General features: G+C 38.9%; 1 protein-coding gene across 3 annotated transcripts in view; it reads right to left on the reverse strand.

Moving 5' to 3' along the window:
- PRKAG3 (protein kinase AMP-activated non-catalytic subunit gamma 3) overlaps positions 1–19,292 on the reverse strand; it is a 103,899-nt gene that overhangs the window by 48,749 nt on the left and 35,858 nt on the right. For all 3 annotated transcript variants that reach the window (XR_008400103.1, XM_053698157.1, XM_053698156.1), the window contains exons 3-6: positions 12,368–12,528; positions 7,674–7,755; positions 4,437–4,495; positions 4,303–4,348 (exon numbers count right to left, since the gene is read on the reverse strand). Coding sequence is in view for 2 of the 3 variants with exons in the window: in XM_053698157.1 (XP_053554132.1) it covers positions 4,303–4,348; positions 4,437–4,495; positions 7,674–7,755; positions 12,368–12,528 (348 nt within the window). In the remaining variant the exon portion in view is untranslated. The remainder of the gene's footprint in view (positions 1–4,302; positions 4,349–4,436; positions 4,496–7,673; positions 7,756–12,367; positions 12,529–19,292) is intronic.

Below are 19,292 nucleotides of genomic sequence, written 5' to 3' on the forward strand. Positions count from 1 at the left end.
CTACCACTTACTAAACCTATTAACCCCTAAACCGCCAGCCCCCCACATCGCCATAAACTAAATTAACCTATTAACCCCTGAACCTAACAACCCGCTAACTTTATATTAAATATTAACTCATCCCTATCTTATAATAAATATAAACTTACCTTTAGAATTAAAATAAACTATATTAAACTAATAATAAATCTACCCTAACTATTATACTAAAATTACATTAAACTATATTAAACTAATAATTTATCTACCCTATTATACTAAAATTACATTAAACTATATTAAACTAATAATTAATCTACTCTATTATACTAAAATTACATTAAACTATATTACATATTTAAACACCTACCCTACTCAAGTTATTTAAATCTACTATTAAATATTACTAAGTTACAAAAAACTAAGTTACACAAAATAAAAAACACTAAGTTACACAAAATAAAAAATAAACAATTAAATATTTAAGCTAATTACACCTAATCTAAGAGCCCTATGAAAATAAAAAAGCTCCCCCAAAATAAAAAAAACCCCTAGCCTACAATAAACTACCAATGGCCCTTAAAAGGGCCTTTTGCGGGGCATTGCCCCAAAGAAATCAGCCCTTTTTCCTGCAAATAAAAATACAAATACCCCCCAACAGTAAAACCCACCACCCACACAACCAACCCCCCAAATAAAAACCTAATCTAAAAAATCTAAGCTCCCCATTGCCCTGAAAAGGGCATTTTGAAGGGTATTGCCCTTAAAAGGGCATTTAGCTCTTTTTCAGCCGAAACCCCTAATCTAAAATTAAAACCCACCCAATAAATCCTTAAAAAAACCTAACACTAACCCCCAAAGATCCACTTACAGTTTTTGAAGACCCGATATCTATCCTCAACGAAGCGGCAGAAGTCCTCAGCGAAGCCTGCAGAAGTCTTCATCCAAGCGGGCCGAAGTCTTCATCCAAGCGGGCAGAAGTCTTCATCCAGACGGCATCTTCTATCTTCATCCATCCGGCGCGGAGCGGCTCCATCTTCAAGACATCCGACGCGGAGCATCCTCTTCTTACGACGTCTTCTGGAACAATTACGTTTCCCTTTAAATGATGTCATCCAAGATGGCATTCCTTAGATTCCGAATGGCTGATAGAATTCTATCAGCCAATCAAAATTTATGTTGAAAAAATCCTATTGGCTGTTGCAATCAGCCAATAGGTTTGAGCTTTCATCCTATTGGCTGATCCAATCAGCCAATAGAATGCAAGCTCAATCCTATTGGCTGATTGGATCAGCCAATAGGATGAAAGTTCAATCCTATTGGCTAATTGCGATTGCAACAGCCAATAGGATTTTTTAAACATTAATTCCATTTGGCTGATAGAATTTAAAGGGAAACTTCATTAAAGGGAAACTTCATTGTTCCAGAAGACGTCGTAAGAATAGGATGCTCCGCGCCGGATGTCTTGAAGATGGACCCGCTCCCCGCCGAATGGATGAAGATAGAAGATGCCGTCTGGATGAAGACTTCTGCCCGCTTGGATGAAGACTTCTGCCGGCTTCGCTGAGGACTTCTGCCGCTTCGTTGAGGATGGATGTCGGGTCTTCAAAAACTGTAAGTGGATCTTCGGGGGTTAGTGTTAGGTGTTTTTAATGGTTTATTGGGTGGATTTTAATTTTAGATTAGGGGTTTGGGCTGAAAAAGAGCAAAAGGCCCTTTTAAAGGCCATTGGTAGTTTATTGTAGGCTAGGATTTTTTTTTATTTTGGGGGGGGGGGGCTTTTTTATTTTCATAGTGCTCTTACATTAGGTGTAATTAGTTTAAATATTTGATAGTTTATTTTTTATTTTTTGTAACTTAGTTGTTAGTTTTATGTAACTTAGTAATATTTAATAGTAGCTTTAAATAACTTGAGTAGGGTTAGGTGTTTAAATATGTAATATAGTTAGGTAATTGTTAGTTTAATGTAACTTTAGTATAATAGGGTTGATTAATTATTAGTTTAATATAGTTTAATGTAATTTTAGTATAATAGTTAGGGTAGATTAATTATTAGTTTAATATAGTTTAATGTAATTTTAGTATAATAGTTAGGGTAGATTAATTATTAGTTTAATATAGTTTAATGTAATTTTAGTATAATAGTTAGGGTAGATTAATTATTAGTTTAAAATAGTTTATTTTAATTCTAAAGTTTAAATTTATTATAAGATAGGGATGAGTTAATATTTAATATAAAGTTAGCGGGTTGTTAGGTTTAGGGCTTAATAGGTTAATTTAGTTTATGGCGATGTGGGGGCTGGCGGTTTAGGGGTTAATAAGTTTAGTAAGTGGTAGTGATGTGGGAGGCCAGAGGTTTAGGGGTCAATACATTTATTATTTAGTTGCGGAGGGCTCCGGGAGCGGTGGGATAGGGGTTAATAACTTTATTTAGTTGCGGTGGGCTTCGGGAGCGGCGGCATAGGGGTTAATACATTTATTTAGTGGCGGCGATGTCTGGGAGCAGTGGGAAAGGGGTTAATATATTTTTTTAGTCTCAGTGATGTCCGGGAGCGGCGGGATAAGGGTTAATAACTTTATTTAGGTGGCGGCGGGGTCCAGGAGCAGCGGGATAGGGGATAAACATTTTAGTATAGTGGCGGTGTTTAGTGACAAGGTATAAATAAAGCTGGGAAAAAGCTGAATAGCAGCGTTAGTTAGCAACAGTCCGCTGCTCATCGCCCCATACTTGGTGCGCAGCTTTTTGACAGTTTTTTTTTATAAATATGGAGAGGTCCGCGGCCGCGATGTAAGGCGAGCGTATTGGTGCCATCGAATGCAGCACAGTTGACGGCTTGATAAGTAGGCCTCTATGTCTATATGCTTGAGAGCTAAGTAATAAGCTCAGAAGAATGTGAGAACGAATACTTGTTTTACCAGCTGTATTAATGCATACTAAACCATTGGCAGTTTTCTTCTCTTTTTGGAGGTCCACTCCAAATAGGAGATTACTAGAAGGTAGAATCACAATCATTTTGACTATATCCTTTAGTGCACTTAATATACACATTTTTGTAGCTTGTTTATAGTTTTTTCTTGTATATTTGATGTTATCTTATTTGTTGTATCTCAAAGGTGTATATGTGGTTTTGTAGGTGTATATATATATATATATATATATATATATATATATATATATATATGTGTGTGTGTAGATTTGTAGGTGTGTATGTATGTGTGTGGATTTGTAGGTGTGTATGTATGTGTGTAGATTTCTAGGTGTGTATGCGTGTGGATTTGTAGGTGTGTATGCATGTGTGTGAATTTGTAGGTGAATATGTTTTTATGTGGATTTGTAGATGTATATGTATGTGTGTGGATTTGTAGGCGTGTATGGATCTGCAGGTGTATATGTTTGTTTGTGGATTTGTAGATTTATATGTATGTGTGTGGATTTGTAGGAGTGTATGGATCTGCAGGTGTATATGTATGTGTGTGGATTTGTAGATATATATATATATATATATATATATATATATATATATGTGTGTGTGTGTGTGTGTGGATTTGTAGATGTATATATAAATGTGTGTGTGGATTTGTAGGTGTGTATGTGGATTTGTAGATATGTATGTGTGTGGATTTGTAGGTTTATATGTATGTGTGTAGATTTGTAGGTGTATATATATGTGTGTGGATTTGTAGGTATGTATGTATGTGTGTGGATTTGTAGGTGTATATGTATGTGTGTGTGTGTATATATATATATATATATATATATATATACTGTATATGTGTGTGGATTTGTAGGTGTGTATGTATGTATGTGTGTGGATTTGTAGGTGTGTATGTATGTGTGTAGATTTGTAGGTGTATATATATGTGTGTGGATTTGTAGGTATGTATGTATGTGTGTAGATTTGTAGGTGTATATGTATGTGTGTGGATTTGTAGGTGTATATGTATGTGTGTGGATTTGTAGGTGTGTATGTATGTGTGTGGATTTGTAGGTGTGTATGTATGTGTGTGGATTTGTAGGTGTGTATGCATGTGTGTGGATTTGTAGGTGTGTATGTATGTGTGTGGATTTGTAGGTGTGTATGTATGTGTGTGGATTTGTAGGTGTGTATGTATGTGTGTGGATTTGTAGGTGTGTATGTATGTGTGTGGATTTGTAGGTGTGTATGTATGTTTGGTAGCTATTAATACAGATTATTTCTTTCAACATTTCAGTTGTGACATTCTGAATGCCACTGCTTTGCTTTCACACCAATATTTTAAGCAGGATACCAGCAAAATGGAACCTAATGCATTGCAGCCCAGTGGATTAGAGATCCATCCTACCTCTCCATGTTTCAATCTTATGTTCCTCCAGTTCATATATTTGAACCTATGCACCAGAGAAAGAAGCACAATTATATAAATAGCATTGATAAGTAGGTTCTTGGAAAAGGAGATGTGTAAAACAGCTTTCTTACCAATGGTGCCTTGTAATATCTGTGAAGGATATTTATGAAGTCTGTAATAGTCAGCATGCCTGCGGACACAGAAACACAGTGTAACAATGTCAATCATGTAATCACATAGCAATATCTACATGCAGAACCCAGAGAGGCCCATTGTTACTGCTTTATTATGTGAACTAATTACTGCTTTATTATGTGAACTAATTACTGCTTTATTATGTGAACTAATTACTGCCTAATATGCCCACATAGCATTCTACCCAGTTGTATTCTGATTTGTGTATGCAAGTAATCTAGTACCATGCTTTTAAACTGGGGGTCCCTTAAAAATGTTTAGGGTCCCAACATGATTTAATAATGCACTGTGCACAGGGAAACACAAGAGCAGGGTGTCCCCAGTATGACAGTAGGCTGAGATGCAATTACTAACCAAACAACAGCAGTGAAACAATTAGGCAGAAAGGAATATTGCTGTTGACCTCCGGTTGTTCTTCAAATGTATGTTTTGTTTGGCTAAAAGTCTTCAGCTCTTCACAGAACCTTGTTCATAAAGGGAAATTAGTGTAGCTACTATGTATTAATGTCATGGGGCATCCTGGTTGTGTGTGTGTATATGTATGTGAGTTTGTGCTGCAAGTGTTTTTGTATATATATATATGTGACTATCACTGTATGTATTAATGAGTTAATGTATAAGTGAGTGTGTGTGTATATGAGTATGCATGTGTGTTTGTATATGTATGTGAGTATGAGTGTATGTATTAATGAGTGAGTGAATGTATAAGTGAGTGTGTGTGTGAGTGAGTATGTATGTATGTTTATGTATAAATGAGTGGGTTTGTGTGTGTGTGTATGAATGAGTGAGTATTTATTTGTATGTATAAGTGAATGTGTGTATGAGTGAGTGAGCGTGTGTGTGTATGTATGAGTGAGTGAGCGTGTGTGTGTGAGTGTATGTATAAATGAGTGGGTTTGTGTGTGTGTGTATATGAATGAGTGAGCATTTATTTGTATGTATAAGTGAATGTGTGTATGAGTGTATATAAAATATATATAAATATATAAAATTGTCAGAAAAAAAATCTACTACTCATTTGAAGTTCAGACTAAGTGCTATTGCATTATCTTGTTATCTTGCATTTGTTGATTATGCAAATCTACTGTGTTGACTGGTCCTTTAAAGGGACACTAAACCCATTTTTTTTTCATGATTCAGAAAGATTATACAATTTTAAACAAAATTGCAATTTACTTATATTAAATAATTTGCTTCATTTTTCAGATATCCTTTGTTAAAGAAATAGCAATGCACATGGGTGAGCCAATCACATGAGGCATCTATGTGTAGCCACCATTCAACAGCTACTACTTTTCAGCAAAATTATCAAGAGAATGAAGCAAATTATAAAATAGAAGTAAATTAGAAAGTTGTTTAAAATTGCATACTCTTTCAAAATCATGAAAGAAAAAATGTTGGTTTCATGTCCCTTTAATGAGCTGACTAATAATAGGACAAACACTAGAATGTAAAATGTGTTCCTGATGATTAATAAAGCCTACAATTTAGACAGGAAAAGATGAGCATATTTTTTTGTCTATGCCATCAAAATATACTGTACATCTCTGTGTTTATGGCTGTGCAAGTTTATAGTATGTAGTAGCCACATAATATGTTCTGGGGTCTCGTTTTGGGCATGCTGCCGGAGGTAGCAGGACCATGAATCTGATTTATTCTCTCAGTTTGTGCTATAGCTCATATACAGGGGTCTTCCTGACTGCATGGGCTATGCACCTGCTGTGAGGCTTCAGTGGGACATTTAGCTAGAGTAATAGAGGCTGTACACCAGAGAACATAGCTAGCATAACAGGGCTGCAACTAGAATGCTGTTACACAAGAAGCAGTTACTTAAAGGGACATAATACTCATATACTAAATCACTTGAAAGTGATGCAGCATAACTGTAAAAAGCTGACAGGACAGTATCACCTGAACATCTCTATGTAAAAAAAAATTTACCTCACAATTTCCTCAGCTCACCAGAGTAAGTGTTCTCTAAAAAGTTATTTTATTATTTAGTTATTTGCCCAGCTGCAGGTAAAAAAAAGGAAGAAATGAACAGCAGCCAATCAGCATCAGCAGTGTTGAGGTCATGTTCTCTTTTACTGTGATCTCATGAGATTTCACTTAACTCTCATGAGATTTCATAGTAAACTTTCTTAAACTGAATAGGGAAATACCATCAGGCCCATTTATCAAAGGGCTTGCGGACCTGATCCGACACTGCGGATCAGGTCCGCAAGACCTCGCTAAATGCGGAGAGCAATACGCTCTCCGCATTTAACATTGCACCAGCAGCTCACAAGAGCTGCTGGTGCAACGCCGCCCCCTGCTGACTCGCGGCCAATCGGCCGCCAGCAGGGAGCTGTCAATCAACCCGATCGTATTCGATCGGGTTGATGTCCGGCGATTCCTGTCCGCCTGTTCAGAGCAGGCGGACAGGGTTATGGAGCAGCGGTCTTTAGACCGCTGCTTCATAAGTTGTGTTTCTGGCGAGTCTGAAGACTCGCCAGAAACACGGCCCTTCAAGCTCCATACGGAGCTTGATAAATGGGCCTGCATGAGTGTGCATGAGGCATGCTCCCTTGCAGGTCCCGGGACAGGCATAATGATTTGCTGCTTAAAGTCCTTTACAATGGGGTGTGAATACTTAGGACATTTTGAGGTAAAATATCTTTCTTTTTCACATAGATATGTTCAGATGATATTTTCTAGTCAGCTTTTTACAGCTATGCTGCATCACTTTTAAGTGTTTCAACATTTGGGTATCATGGCCCTTTAAGGCAAAGTGGAGGAGAATGCAGAGAAATCCGTGAAAGATTTAAAATTCTGGTAAGTTTGTTCTTGCAAGTAAAACATTTTTATTACACTGACTAATGCAGGTAACTTTGCCTCAAAATACAATGCACTTATTAATTACACTGATGGAAAAATACTAGGTATGTGCATGTTCAGTTATTTTTGGAGCCGGATATATTAGGGCAATTCAAGATCTTTGTGTGTCACAATATAACACATATTTCCGGCGCCAAACCAAGGCAAATACAAATGTATTGGAATAATAAATTTGCCCATACCTAAAAAATACATGAATATGAAACTAAAGGTGAACATAAGTTAAAGAGCACTATGAGAAGATTTCTTTGGCAAGTCTCTGAACAAACTCCCCAAGTAACAATGAAGTCACTTACCCACAAAGGAGTGCAATTTACTGTCCCAGAGAGCAGCTGCTCGTACCCCATTAGCCACCAGAGCCAAGAATGCTTTCTTTATCTTCACAGGGACAGTAACAGTGAGAAAAAAAGTTTCAGGCAAATAAATAGATGCAAAGAACTGCATAGGGTGATCTTATCTTGAGAAGGACAATTGACACAGTTTATAATATAAAACAATGTAAGCACTGCAGCCCTCTCTTACAGCAAAAAGGACACATATTAATGGATTAATACGTATTATAATGTACAATTCTAAAGAAAACACTATATTTTAGATCCCTCTCTGCATATAGCTATTAGCTTGTTGTTTATGCCATTTTCCTTTGGCCTAGATCCATATTATGTTTCTAAAACTTACTAATAGCATTAAATGGAGACTCATGTCAAAATTAAACTTTCATGATTCAGATAAAGCATGCAATTTAAAAAAAAACTTTCCAATTTACTTCCATTAACAAAATGAACACAGTCTTTTTATATTTACACTTTTTGAGTCACCAGCTACTACTGAGCATGTGCAAGAATTCACAAACTATACATATATGCATTTGTGATTGGATAATGGCTGTCACATGATACAAGAGGAGTGGAAATAGACATAACTGAAATTTGTCAGAAAATAATATACTGCTTATTTTAAGTTCAGACTAAGTGCTATTGCATTGTCTTTTTACCATGCATTTGTTTATTATGCAAATCTACTGTATTTACTGCTTATTTAAAATATTGATGTGTGATGTATACATTTCCATCACAGATTTATACGCCTTTAGGTAAAGTTTGTGGAAAGCAGTCATGTAACCAATGCAGCTCCGGAATAACTGCCGGGAGTAAATCAGTGCTGAGGTAAAAAAAAAAAATCTACTGGGAGTTGGATGCACAAAGTTTGTTCAGAAACTGAATCTCCTAGAGGGATGAAAGTTAATATGGCATAAATTAACACAGGGGTTATGCAATGAGGTCACTATGTGTCGGTATCATATTAACATTAAGCAGGCTCAGATTACATTGTCAGTTCCAAAAGGCAATTTAGCTTACTATCCAGAATTGCCTAATTTGTGTCCAGTGACATCACCAGTAGTATAGATTATAACTCCCACAGCAAAATAAGGGCTAGATTATGAGTAGAACGCTAACAGTTACATGCAACCAAAAGAGGGGTTTATCGCGAGTGTTAGCTTGTGTCGGGTTTATCACTCATATTACAAGTTGAAAGTAAACACGATCGCTTGAACGCAATTGATGTTTACTCTCATTGGGATATTGCATCCTCAGAGTTCTGGTTACTGTTTTGCTAAACAAAAAAGTGTCACAAAACACATCAAAAATACATTACAAAGTACACTTACACTCATAATAACACTATCTAGTAAAAATATAAGGGTTAAAAGGGTTAAAAGCTATGAGGTGTTAGAAAGAAAAGAGGACAAAGGGCTTTAACATAGAGATACATACATATGTCTAAATATGGGTATATATATATATATATATATATATATATATATATATATATATATATATACTGTATATGTGTGTGTGTGTGTGTATTTTGTGTGCATATGTAATTGATTATTTACAGGCATATATACACAAATCAACACATAAATATATATGTACATTGGATCCCTTTGCAGTTAAATAGATGAAAACATGAAAAAAGGCATATTTATGCAATATTCATATTTAATAAAGTTTTATATTGTATACACTATTTACTGTAAATATTTAAATAGTTTTATACTGTACATACTATTTACTGTAAATATTTCACATTCCAATGTTCTGCATTAGATATATATTGCACCAAAATACTATCATATATATATATATATATATATATATATATATATATATATATATATAAATATGTATTTATGAATTAATAGAACATATTATTATTCTAAGTGAAGAAATTTGGAATGTGAAATATTTATATTTTCATGTTGAGTAAGCCCACTTAAGAATATGCGATCGGATTTGTGCGCGAGTAGGTTGTTAGTTTTTTTCCAAATTTTTTGCTCCATTGACTTCTACGGGGGAGTACATTGGGTCAGATTACTAGGGGAGTGCTATGTAGCGCTTTAGCACTTATATATATGCCTATGTACGTATACATACAGTATCTCACAAAAGTGAGTACACGCCTCACATTTTTGTAAATATTTTATTATATCTTTTCCTGTGACAACACTGAAGAAATTACACTTTTCTACAATGTAAAGTAGTGAGTGTACATCCTGTATAACAGTGTAAATTTGCTATCCCCTGAAAATAACTCAACACACAGCCATTAATGTTTTAACCGTTGGCAACAAAAGTGAGTACACCCCTAAGTGGAAATGTCCAAATTGGACCCAAAGTGCCAAATTTTGTGTGGCCACCATTATTTTCCAGCACTGCCTTAACCCTCTTGGGCATGGAGTTCACCAGAGCTTCACAGGTTGCCACTGGAGTCCTCTTCTACTCCTCCATGATGACATCACGGAGCTGGTGAATGTTAGAGATCTTGCGCTCCCCCACCTTCTGTTTCAGGATGCTGTGCAGATGCTCAATAGGGTTTAGGTCTGGAGACATGCTTGGCCAGTCCATCACCTTTACTCTCAGCTTCTTTAGCAAGGCAGTGGTCATCTTGGAGGTATGTTTGGGGTCGTTATCATGTTGTAATACTGCCCTGCGGCCCAGTCTCCAAAGGGAGAGAATCATGCCCTGCTTCAGTATGTCACAGTACATGTTAGCATTCATGGTTCCCTCAATGAACTGTAGCTCCCCAGTGCCAGCAGCACTCATGCAGGCCCAGACCATGACACTCCCACCACCATGCTTGACTGTAGGCAAGACACACTCCTCACCTGGTTGCCGCCACACACGCTTGACATCATCTAAACCAAATGAGTTTATCTTGGTCTCATCGGACCACAGGACATGGTTCCAGTAATCCATGTCCTTATTCTGCTTGTCTTCAGCAAACTGTTAGTGGGCTTTCTTGTGCATCATCTTTAGAAGAGGCTTCCTTGTGGGACGACAGCCATGCAGACCAATTTGATGCAGTGTGCAGAGTATGGTCTGAGCACTGACAGGCTGACCCCCACCCCTTCAACCTCTGCAGCAATGCTGGCAGCACTCATACATCTATTTCCCAAAGACAACTTTTGGATATGACGCTGAGCATGTGCACTCAACTTCTTTGGTCGACCATGGCGAGGCCTGTTCTGAGTGGAACCTGTCCTGTGAAACCACTGTATGGTCTTGCCCACCGTGCTACAGCTCAGTTTCATGGTCATGGCAACCTTCTTATAGCCTAGGCCATCTTTACGTAGAGCAACGATTCTTTTTTTCAGATCCTCAGAGAATTATTTGCCATGAGGTGTCATGTTGAACTTCCAGTGACCAGTATGAGAGAGTGTGAAAGCGATAACACCAAAGCTAACATACCTGCTCCCCATTCACACCCGAGACCTTGTAACACTAACGAGTCACATGACACCGGGGAGGGAAAATGGCTAATTGGGCCCAATTTGGATATTTTCACTTAGGGGTGTACTCACTTTTGTTGCCAACAGACATTAGTGACTGTGTGTTGAGTTATTTTGAGGGGACCTCAAATTTACACTGTTATACAGGCTGTACACTCACTACATTACATTGTAGCAAAGTGTCATTTCTTCAGTGTTGTCACATGAAAAGATATAATAAAATATTTACAAAACTGTGAGGGGTGTACTCACTTTTGTGAGATACTGTATGTATTTATTTGTTTATATGTGTATATATGTCTGTAAATACATACAGTATATAAACACATAAATTCATCTGTACACATATATAGTAGACATGTGCGATTCGATTCGGTCCAAATCGAAATTCGGACGAATTTGTCGAATTTAGAGATTCGGATCGATTCGAATTTCCAAATTGCAGTAGTGCCGAATCTACCGAATAAATCCGAATCGATTCGAATTTATTCAGTAGATTCGGATGGCCGTGTATTACACTCGTATTGTACAGTATACTAGTGTAATACACAGCACATCCCACATCCCACACTGACTGAAATTCCGAATCGATTCGAACCAAATCGAATTTCCCATGAATCCGAAAGAATCCGAAACAAATTCATTCGGTTTCTTCCGAATTCGAATCGATCAGAACTTCGAATCGGTCCGAACCAATCCGAATTTTTCGAAGCTGCACATATCTAATATATAGACATTTATATATACATACATATACATCTTTATTTTTTATTATTTATTAACAGGTTTTTGTAGAGCGCCATCAGATTCCGCAGCGCTATAAACATAGTTGGTATACAGGATAACATTTATAGGGATCAAATGGGTATAGACATGTATATGTAGGTATGTATATGTATGTATCTCAATCTTAAAGCCCTTTGCCTGCATTTTTTTTTTTTTTGAGCCCTTATAATGTTTGTAGGCAATATTTTTTTGTAATCATTTTTATTAAATGTTGTTATTATGAGTGTAACTGTACTTTGTAATGTATTTTTGATGTGTTCTGCGAGTCTTTTTTGTTTGTTCTGTTGATATTACCCACAAAATATACAAATATATGGAATGTATTAAGAAACTTTTTTAGAGCATGATGGGTAATATTAGTGAAACATAGGAAAACATATCAATTGGATTTTTGCACCTTTTACTGCTCACCTGTAGAGTTGTGTCAAACACAACAAGTTTGCAGCTAGTGGGAATAGCATCATAGCAGGGGCTCTTCAACATAAACTCCATGTATACTCCAGCATCTTCCCCCAAATTGACAGCAGCTGGATCCATTTGAATCGGCAGAGGAAAATCACTTAATGGCTCATCTGAAACAGTATATGACAGTAAGAACCCCTTATTTGCATGAATTTGATATACAAAATGAATAAATCTATTTTACATTGAGAAAATACAGCTTATGATAGCTGCAATAAACTATAGGAATTTAGTAAAAATATATTTAGTGTAGTAAATTAAGATTTGAGGGTAGATGGCTTTAATGGGTTAAATTGTTCACATATTGCTGTTAGTATCCTCAATTTAAGTTCTGCATTATGTACAGGTGACTACCAATGTAAAGATAATTCCACAAGGTAAGTCTTCTGTCAGTTCCCTGGGATGAACACTAGGCACCTGGTGACTTCGGTCCAGGCTTGACCACAACATAGACTGCTTGTAACTTTAATCTGTCACATGACTGTGGAACAACAGCGTCCAAATGGAGCCGAGAAGGGCCACACTAGTGAAGCAATCAGATTTAGACACACTGTAAGGAACCGGATATCAGGTTGAGGGATCTTCCATTTGTTCATTGCATGATTCTAAAGAATTTGTTTTACAGTAAAAAAGGTACAGTGATAGGAAGGACAGAAGTTGTACCAAATAAAAGAGGCAGTGTGGCACAGGGGTTGGACAGCACACATCTTTATTATAACTTAAAAAAGGACACAGACAAGTTAGAAAATAACCAAAGTTAGAGCATAACCAACACTGTTTTATATACTTTTTACCACTGTGATTACCTTGTATCTAAGCCTCTGCAGACTGCCCCCTTATCTCAGTGCTATTGACAGACCTGCATTTTAGCCAATCAGTGCTGACTTATAAATAATTCCACTGGGGTAAACACAATGGTATCTATATGGCACACATGCCACTAGCGCTGTCTAGCTGTGAAAAACTGTCAAAATGCTTTGAGATAAGAGGTAAAAGAGGTAACAGTAAATTGGAAAGTTGTTTAAAATTGCATGTCCTATCTGAATCATGAACGTTTAATTTTTACTAGACTGTTCCTTTAAAGGATTTCAATAGTTTAAGTCTACTGCAGAACAACAATACACTACTTGGACCTAGCTGAACACAACTGAGCCAATGACAAGAGACATATGTGTGTCATCGGCTGGCTCCTATCTAGGTATGTTTTCAACAAAGGATACTTAGAATGAAGTACATTTCATAATAGAAGTTATTAAGGCACATCTTTGCCCCTTTAATAATTTTCTGTAATTCTGCATATTATTATAATGCGTGAGTGATTTAAAGCTGGAAATTGGGGAAAGATGTCTATTTTAGAAGCAAGAGCTATATACAGTTATATTGAGCACTAATAGTTAAACACTTACCATCAAGAGCATGCACAGAATATGTATCATCCTGCCCTAAATATCTAAGGACTGATTAGCAGAGCATGGCCATCACCTAGCAGAATAATAAAAGTCCCAGTCCCTTTTCCCCAGCCCCTCTCATGCAGTCTAACTGAAAGTCAAACTCTAGTAAATATTGCTGGGCAGCGGCACACAGGCTGGCAAATACTTTATAAAGCTTTGTTTTCCTGCCATATGATGTGAGCAATAAGCAGCCAAAAAAGAAGCAGCTCACAATAGTTAATGGGAAACTGAGATGACCTAAATACAAGGCCAAAAGAAAAAACTACTTCTTAAAACTGCACCAAGCCAATGCCATTAATTAATGACAATTTCCATGACATTGCTGTACTGTTTGCTTCCTGAAAGGTTTACACAAAATGACCAAACTGTTTTTGCTTGGGGCAATCTATTTTTTTTTTTTTTATTAAATATTTTTTTTTCTTTATTAAATAGAAATGCACCGTACAGTAATATTGAAGTAACATTACAGCAAAGCATATCCTGAACAAAATTATAGCAATAGGTGTGGTTAACAGAAACATACATTTCACTTGCTGAAATAATCAGAAACATTAGAACTTGTGTGTCGGTAGTGTACATTCACATAATAGCTAATATAAAGAAGAAATCAGATACCGGGCATTAATTGGCCCTAGGAGGGGAGCAAATAGGATGTGAGCCAACAGGGCACACATACTCATTTTCCAGACAACTTGATGATTAGATATTATACACATCTCCCTCATAGAGAGGGTAAAGAAAGAGATAAAGAGAAAAGAGGGGAAGAGGAGAAAGAGAGAAAGAAAGAGAGAGGGAAGGGGCCGCATAGACTCCCTCCTCACGATTCGGGAGTAGATCGCACTGCTGGTAGGTCTCATTTATCGGAGCTCAAACCAGTCAGACCACGTCTCCCAATAAGAGTTCAGGGCATTGTTTTCTCCGGCGACAAATCTCTCCATGGTTGCGAAGTGATTTATCACATCACAGATCTCATTTAAATTTGGGGGCTCAGTCCGTTTCCATGCCCGAGCTATGCACAGTTTGGTCGCTGCCAGGGCGTAAATTAAGAACTTCTTGGTGCTCAGGGAGAAAGATCTCGGAAGAATGTGGAGCAAAGCCATCTCAGGTGTCAAGTGGACATCAAGGTTCATGGAACTAAGTAATAATTCAACCTCTCTCCATAGGGGAGCAACCTTCGGACAGCTCCACCACACATGGAGGTCGGAGCCCTCAAGGTTACACTGTCTCCAGCACTCTCTGGTGGAGGATGGGAACATCGCTGCCAGTCGGGTTGGGACTCTGTACCACTTCAACACACCTTTCATATATGTCTCAAAGACTGTGACACAATGAAGCGTCTTTTTAGTAAGAGTAATTGCGTAAGCAAGGTCGCCCTCAGAAATGGAAGCGTTGAGCTCCCGACACCAGGCTCGTATCTGCCACGGCACACCAGGTGTACAGTCATTAAGAAGCGTGGTATAGTGGAACGAAATGGGACGGGATCTCAGTCCCCCCAGACACCATCTAGATTCCCACCCTGTTTTCCCTCTGAGGGATGTCATGGGGAATCCCCTTGCCTTGACAATACTGAGCACTCTGAAGCTCTCAAAGCGGAACCATAACGGGTTTTCCCCACCGGGTCCTGCTAATTGTAAGGCCGTTGTAAGAGTTCCCGAGTGATACAGATCAGAAACCTTCATGATGTTTTTACTCTTCCAGAAATCAAAGTAAATCTCTGGTGAGTTCCACAGTAGACCCCTCAGGCTCTGAATAGGAGAAGGGTAGGGTGAAACACCCAGTCTGTGGCGAAGCTCGTGCCAGATACGTAGGGAATGACTGACAATGGGGTTATTGATTTGAGCTAAGAGGTTCGCATGCTTAGGTACCCAGATAGCATCCCGGAGGTCCAGATCTGTCGGCAAGTTGTTCCAGGTGGTACCAACCTGGTCTACCTGTCTCCACTTCCCATGCAGTGATATGAGTGAGCCTTGTTGCTTCATAATAGAGATATATGTTTGGAAATGCAATACCACCCTTGGAGAAGGGTCTCTGGAGAATTTTATACGCTATTCGGGGGATCCTGTGTCCCCACACATATCGGAGGAAAATTCTATGGATCTGTTGAAGAATCCAGTGAGGCACATTAAAGGGGAGGCATCGAAACAGATATAAGGCCTTCGGGAGGAGCGACATCTTAAGCGTGGCGACACGTCCTAGCCAAGAAATCTCACGGTGGTCCCATGATATCGTCAAGGATCTGATTTTGGCCGTCAGCTTATCAAAGTTAAGTTTGATCATAGTGTCTACATTGTCACTAAGCATTACACCCAGGTGGGTTAAGCATTCTGTAGACCACTGAAATTCAAATTTATCCTGCAGTGCAAGTAATCGCTCTGCGGAAATGTTCATGGCATATGCTTCAGTCTTAGCTACATTGGACTTGTAGTAGCTATACCCGCCAAATTTTTCAATTAGGTCAATTACCTTCGGAATCGAAGACTCCGGGTTAGTCAATAGAAGAGTCACGTCATCCGCAAAGAGGGCGATCCTTTCTTCGCGTGACGGGTATGGAACACCAGTAATTTCATCTGACAAACGTATTGCTTGGGCAAAGGGTTCCATCACCAAGGAAAAGATTAAAGGAGAGAGGGGGCACCACTGTCTGGTGCCATTGGAAATATTTATTACCGGCGAACAAAACCCTGGGCCCCTGATACAGACGTGGGGGGAAGTATAGAGGGCCTGAATGGCTAAAATAATTTGGGGGGGGGGGGAAGTTGAACACTCTGAGAACTTCCCATAGGTATTCCCACCGTACCCTGTCGAAAGCTTTCTCAGCATCCAGGGACAGGGCTACCAGTGGGGTACCATTCCTGCGGGCGTCTGAGAATATCTTAATTAAGCATCTCATGTTGTCTGGCCCCTGATGGCCTTTAGTAAAGCCGACCTGGTCCGACTGTATTAGGGTGGGTAGTAGGTTAACTAGCCTGTCCGCAAGGAGTTTCGAGTAAAGTTTCGTATCAACATTGATTAACGAAATCGGATGATAACTACTGCATAGCGTCACGTCTTTGTTCGGTTTAGGAATAGCGACGATGGACGCCTCAAGGTTCTCTCTCAATATTTGGCCATCTGATTTAATTTCGTTAAAAAGTTGTCCTAGCACCGGGGTCAGTAACTTCGAAAATCTCTTATAGAAAGCACCAGGGAAACCGTCAGGTCCCTGGGCCTTGTTATTTTTCAGATTTTTAAGAAGTAGTGAGATTTCTCTATCAGTAAACGGTGTCAGGAGAGACTCTCCGTCCTCCTCCGAAAGTGCCGGGAGACCGAGGTCTCGAAGAAAATCACCAATTTCCGTGATCGAGGCGGATCGAGGATGCTCACTTTTGGCTATGTTATATAACTTGTCATAGAACATAGCAAAGGCTGATCCAATGGCAGCTGGGGCGTAAACTCTCTTACCGTCCTGTGTGATATAAGGTATTCTTGCTGTAGCCGTTCGTTTTCTCAATTTACCAGCCAGAAGCGAATCCGCCCTATTACTTTTGTGGTAAAGAAGTTGTTTGAAAACTGAGAGGGCATTTTGGATTCTCTGTAATTCCAGCTCCTTGATCAGGCTTCTCAGTCTCTGTACCTCAGTGGAGAGTGCCTGAGTGGGGTTTTGTCTATTCAGAGTTTCCGCCACTCGAAGGTCGCAATGGAGCTTTCCCAAGGGAGCCCCCCTCAAACGACGTAATTCTGCCACCTTAGTAATACAGAAACCCCGTAGATAAGCTTTCAAGGCCGCAAATCAAATCTGATGGGACGTTTGCCCCTCTCGGTTGTCTTGCAGGAACTTAATGATTTCATCCTCGAGCCCCAGTAGGAAGGTAGTATCCTTCCACAAGAACCGAGGAAACCTCCAATGAGGCCTATCTATAGACGCCCTCGGGCCATACACCTGGAATGCGACGGCATTGTGGTCTGACCAGGTACAATAGTGTATACGCACCCCGTCGATAGAGTTCAACGTCCATGAATCAACAAAAAAATAATCAAGCCTGGAGTAGGACCTATGAGAGGCTGAGAAATATGTAAAATCTTTCGCATCGGGATGATGTGCCCGCCATACGTCGAAAAGAGAGTGTTGGGCAATCAAGTGTTGAAACTTCGGGGCCACCGAAGTGGTATAAGAGTCTATCCGTTTATTAGAAGGGATTTTCTTGTCTAAGAGAGGATCCCAGACAAGGTTAAAATCGCCCCCCAAGACCAGGGTGCCCTGTTTCAGTCTATCGACTAGGAGAAGAGTCCTTTTTAAGAAGGAAACCTGTCTTTGGTTAGGACTGTATACATTAAGAAGAGTGAACAATTGTTCATTAAGTTTCCCTATCAAGATAAGGAAGCAGCCCTCCTCATCCCTTTCCGCATGATCCAAATGAAACGCTACCCTTTTATTAATCAGGATAGAGACACCTCTCGCTTTGTCTTTGTAAGTAGAATGGAATATTTCAGAGTAATCCGAGAACTTAAGTGTAGGCATGTGTGTGGTCGACCAATGAGTCTCTTGCAGGTAGACTACATCTGGATTACGTGATTTAAGAAAGTTTCTTAACAGACTGCGCTTGTTGGGGGAATTCAGACCCTTCACATTCAAAGTGAGGAAGGTTAGCGCCATAGTATGCATTCTCCTATTTTGCAGAGCACAGGGAAGGGAGAGAAAGAGGAGGAGAGAAAAAAAAAAAAGGGGGGAGAGACCCCAAGGAGGGGGTAAAGGGGAAAAGCAAGGGGTGAGGTAAGAGAAAAAAGGCAAAGAGAGGTAAAATACTAGAGTACAGAGGAAGATGTGTTATTCAGGAGCTAAACCTCTTCAGAGAGTGAGGGACTAGCAAATGGAGTACTCACCAAGTATAAAACCAAGTCTGGGCACTATCATATAGTGGAAGGAAACAAGGTAGGAATTTAGAATCTGTGTTCACGTGTTTACGATGTAAACTACAATTCTGGGTGGGGGGGGGGCAGAAACCCGTTGGATTGGGTTACTTAAGTTTTAAGTAAATAATCGTGGTAGCCAGCAGCTACGGGGTACTTAACATATATTTATTTTAAAACTTCCTGAAAAAAACATTACTAAGAGGTAGAAAATGATTAGCTTGTAAGAGTAAGAGTAAGGGGGGGGGATCAATATAAAGAAGTGTGCTTGGACCCACAGTTATGGCGGAGAAAACATGGAAGGCATGCCGTGGTGAATGTGGTGGCTTACTAGGATAGATAAAAATCTAAGCTAAGGAATTTAGATAAAAGTGAATGGACGTATAAATATATCACATGACTGGGGTTGTAATACTCTATGACACCTCTCCTGTGAGTCTTCTAGTAGGTATCATTGATTGTAGCATATGTCCGGGTGGACTAAAGGCCATAGGTCCAAGATAATCAGTTACCAGTTAGTGTACAATAGAATAAAC

This window comes from Bombina bombina, chromosome 1 (assembly GCF_027579735.1).
Source record: "Bombina bombina isolate aBomBom1 chromosome 1, aBomBom1.pri, whole genome shotgun sequence".
Lineage (NCBI taxonomy): Eukaryota > Metazoa > Chordata > Amphibia > Anura > Bombinatoridae > Bombina > Bombina bombina.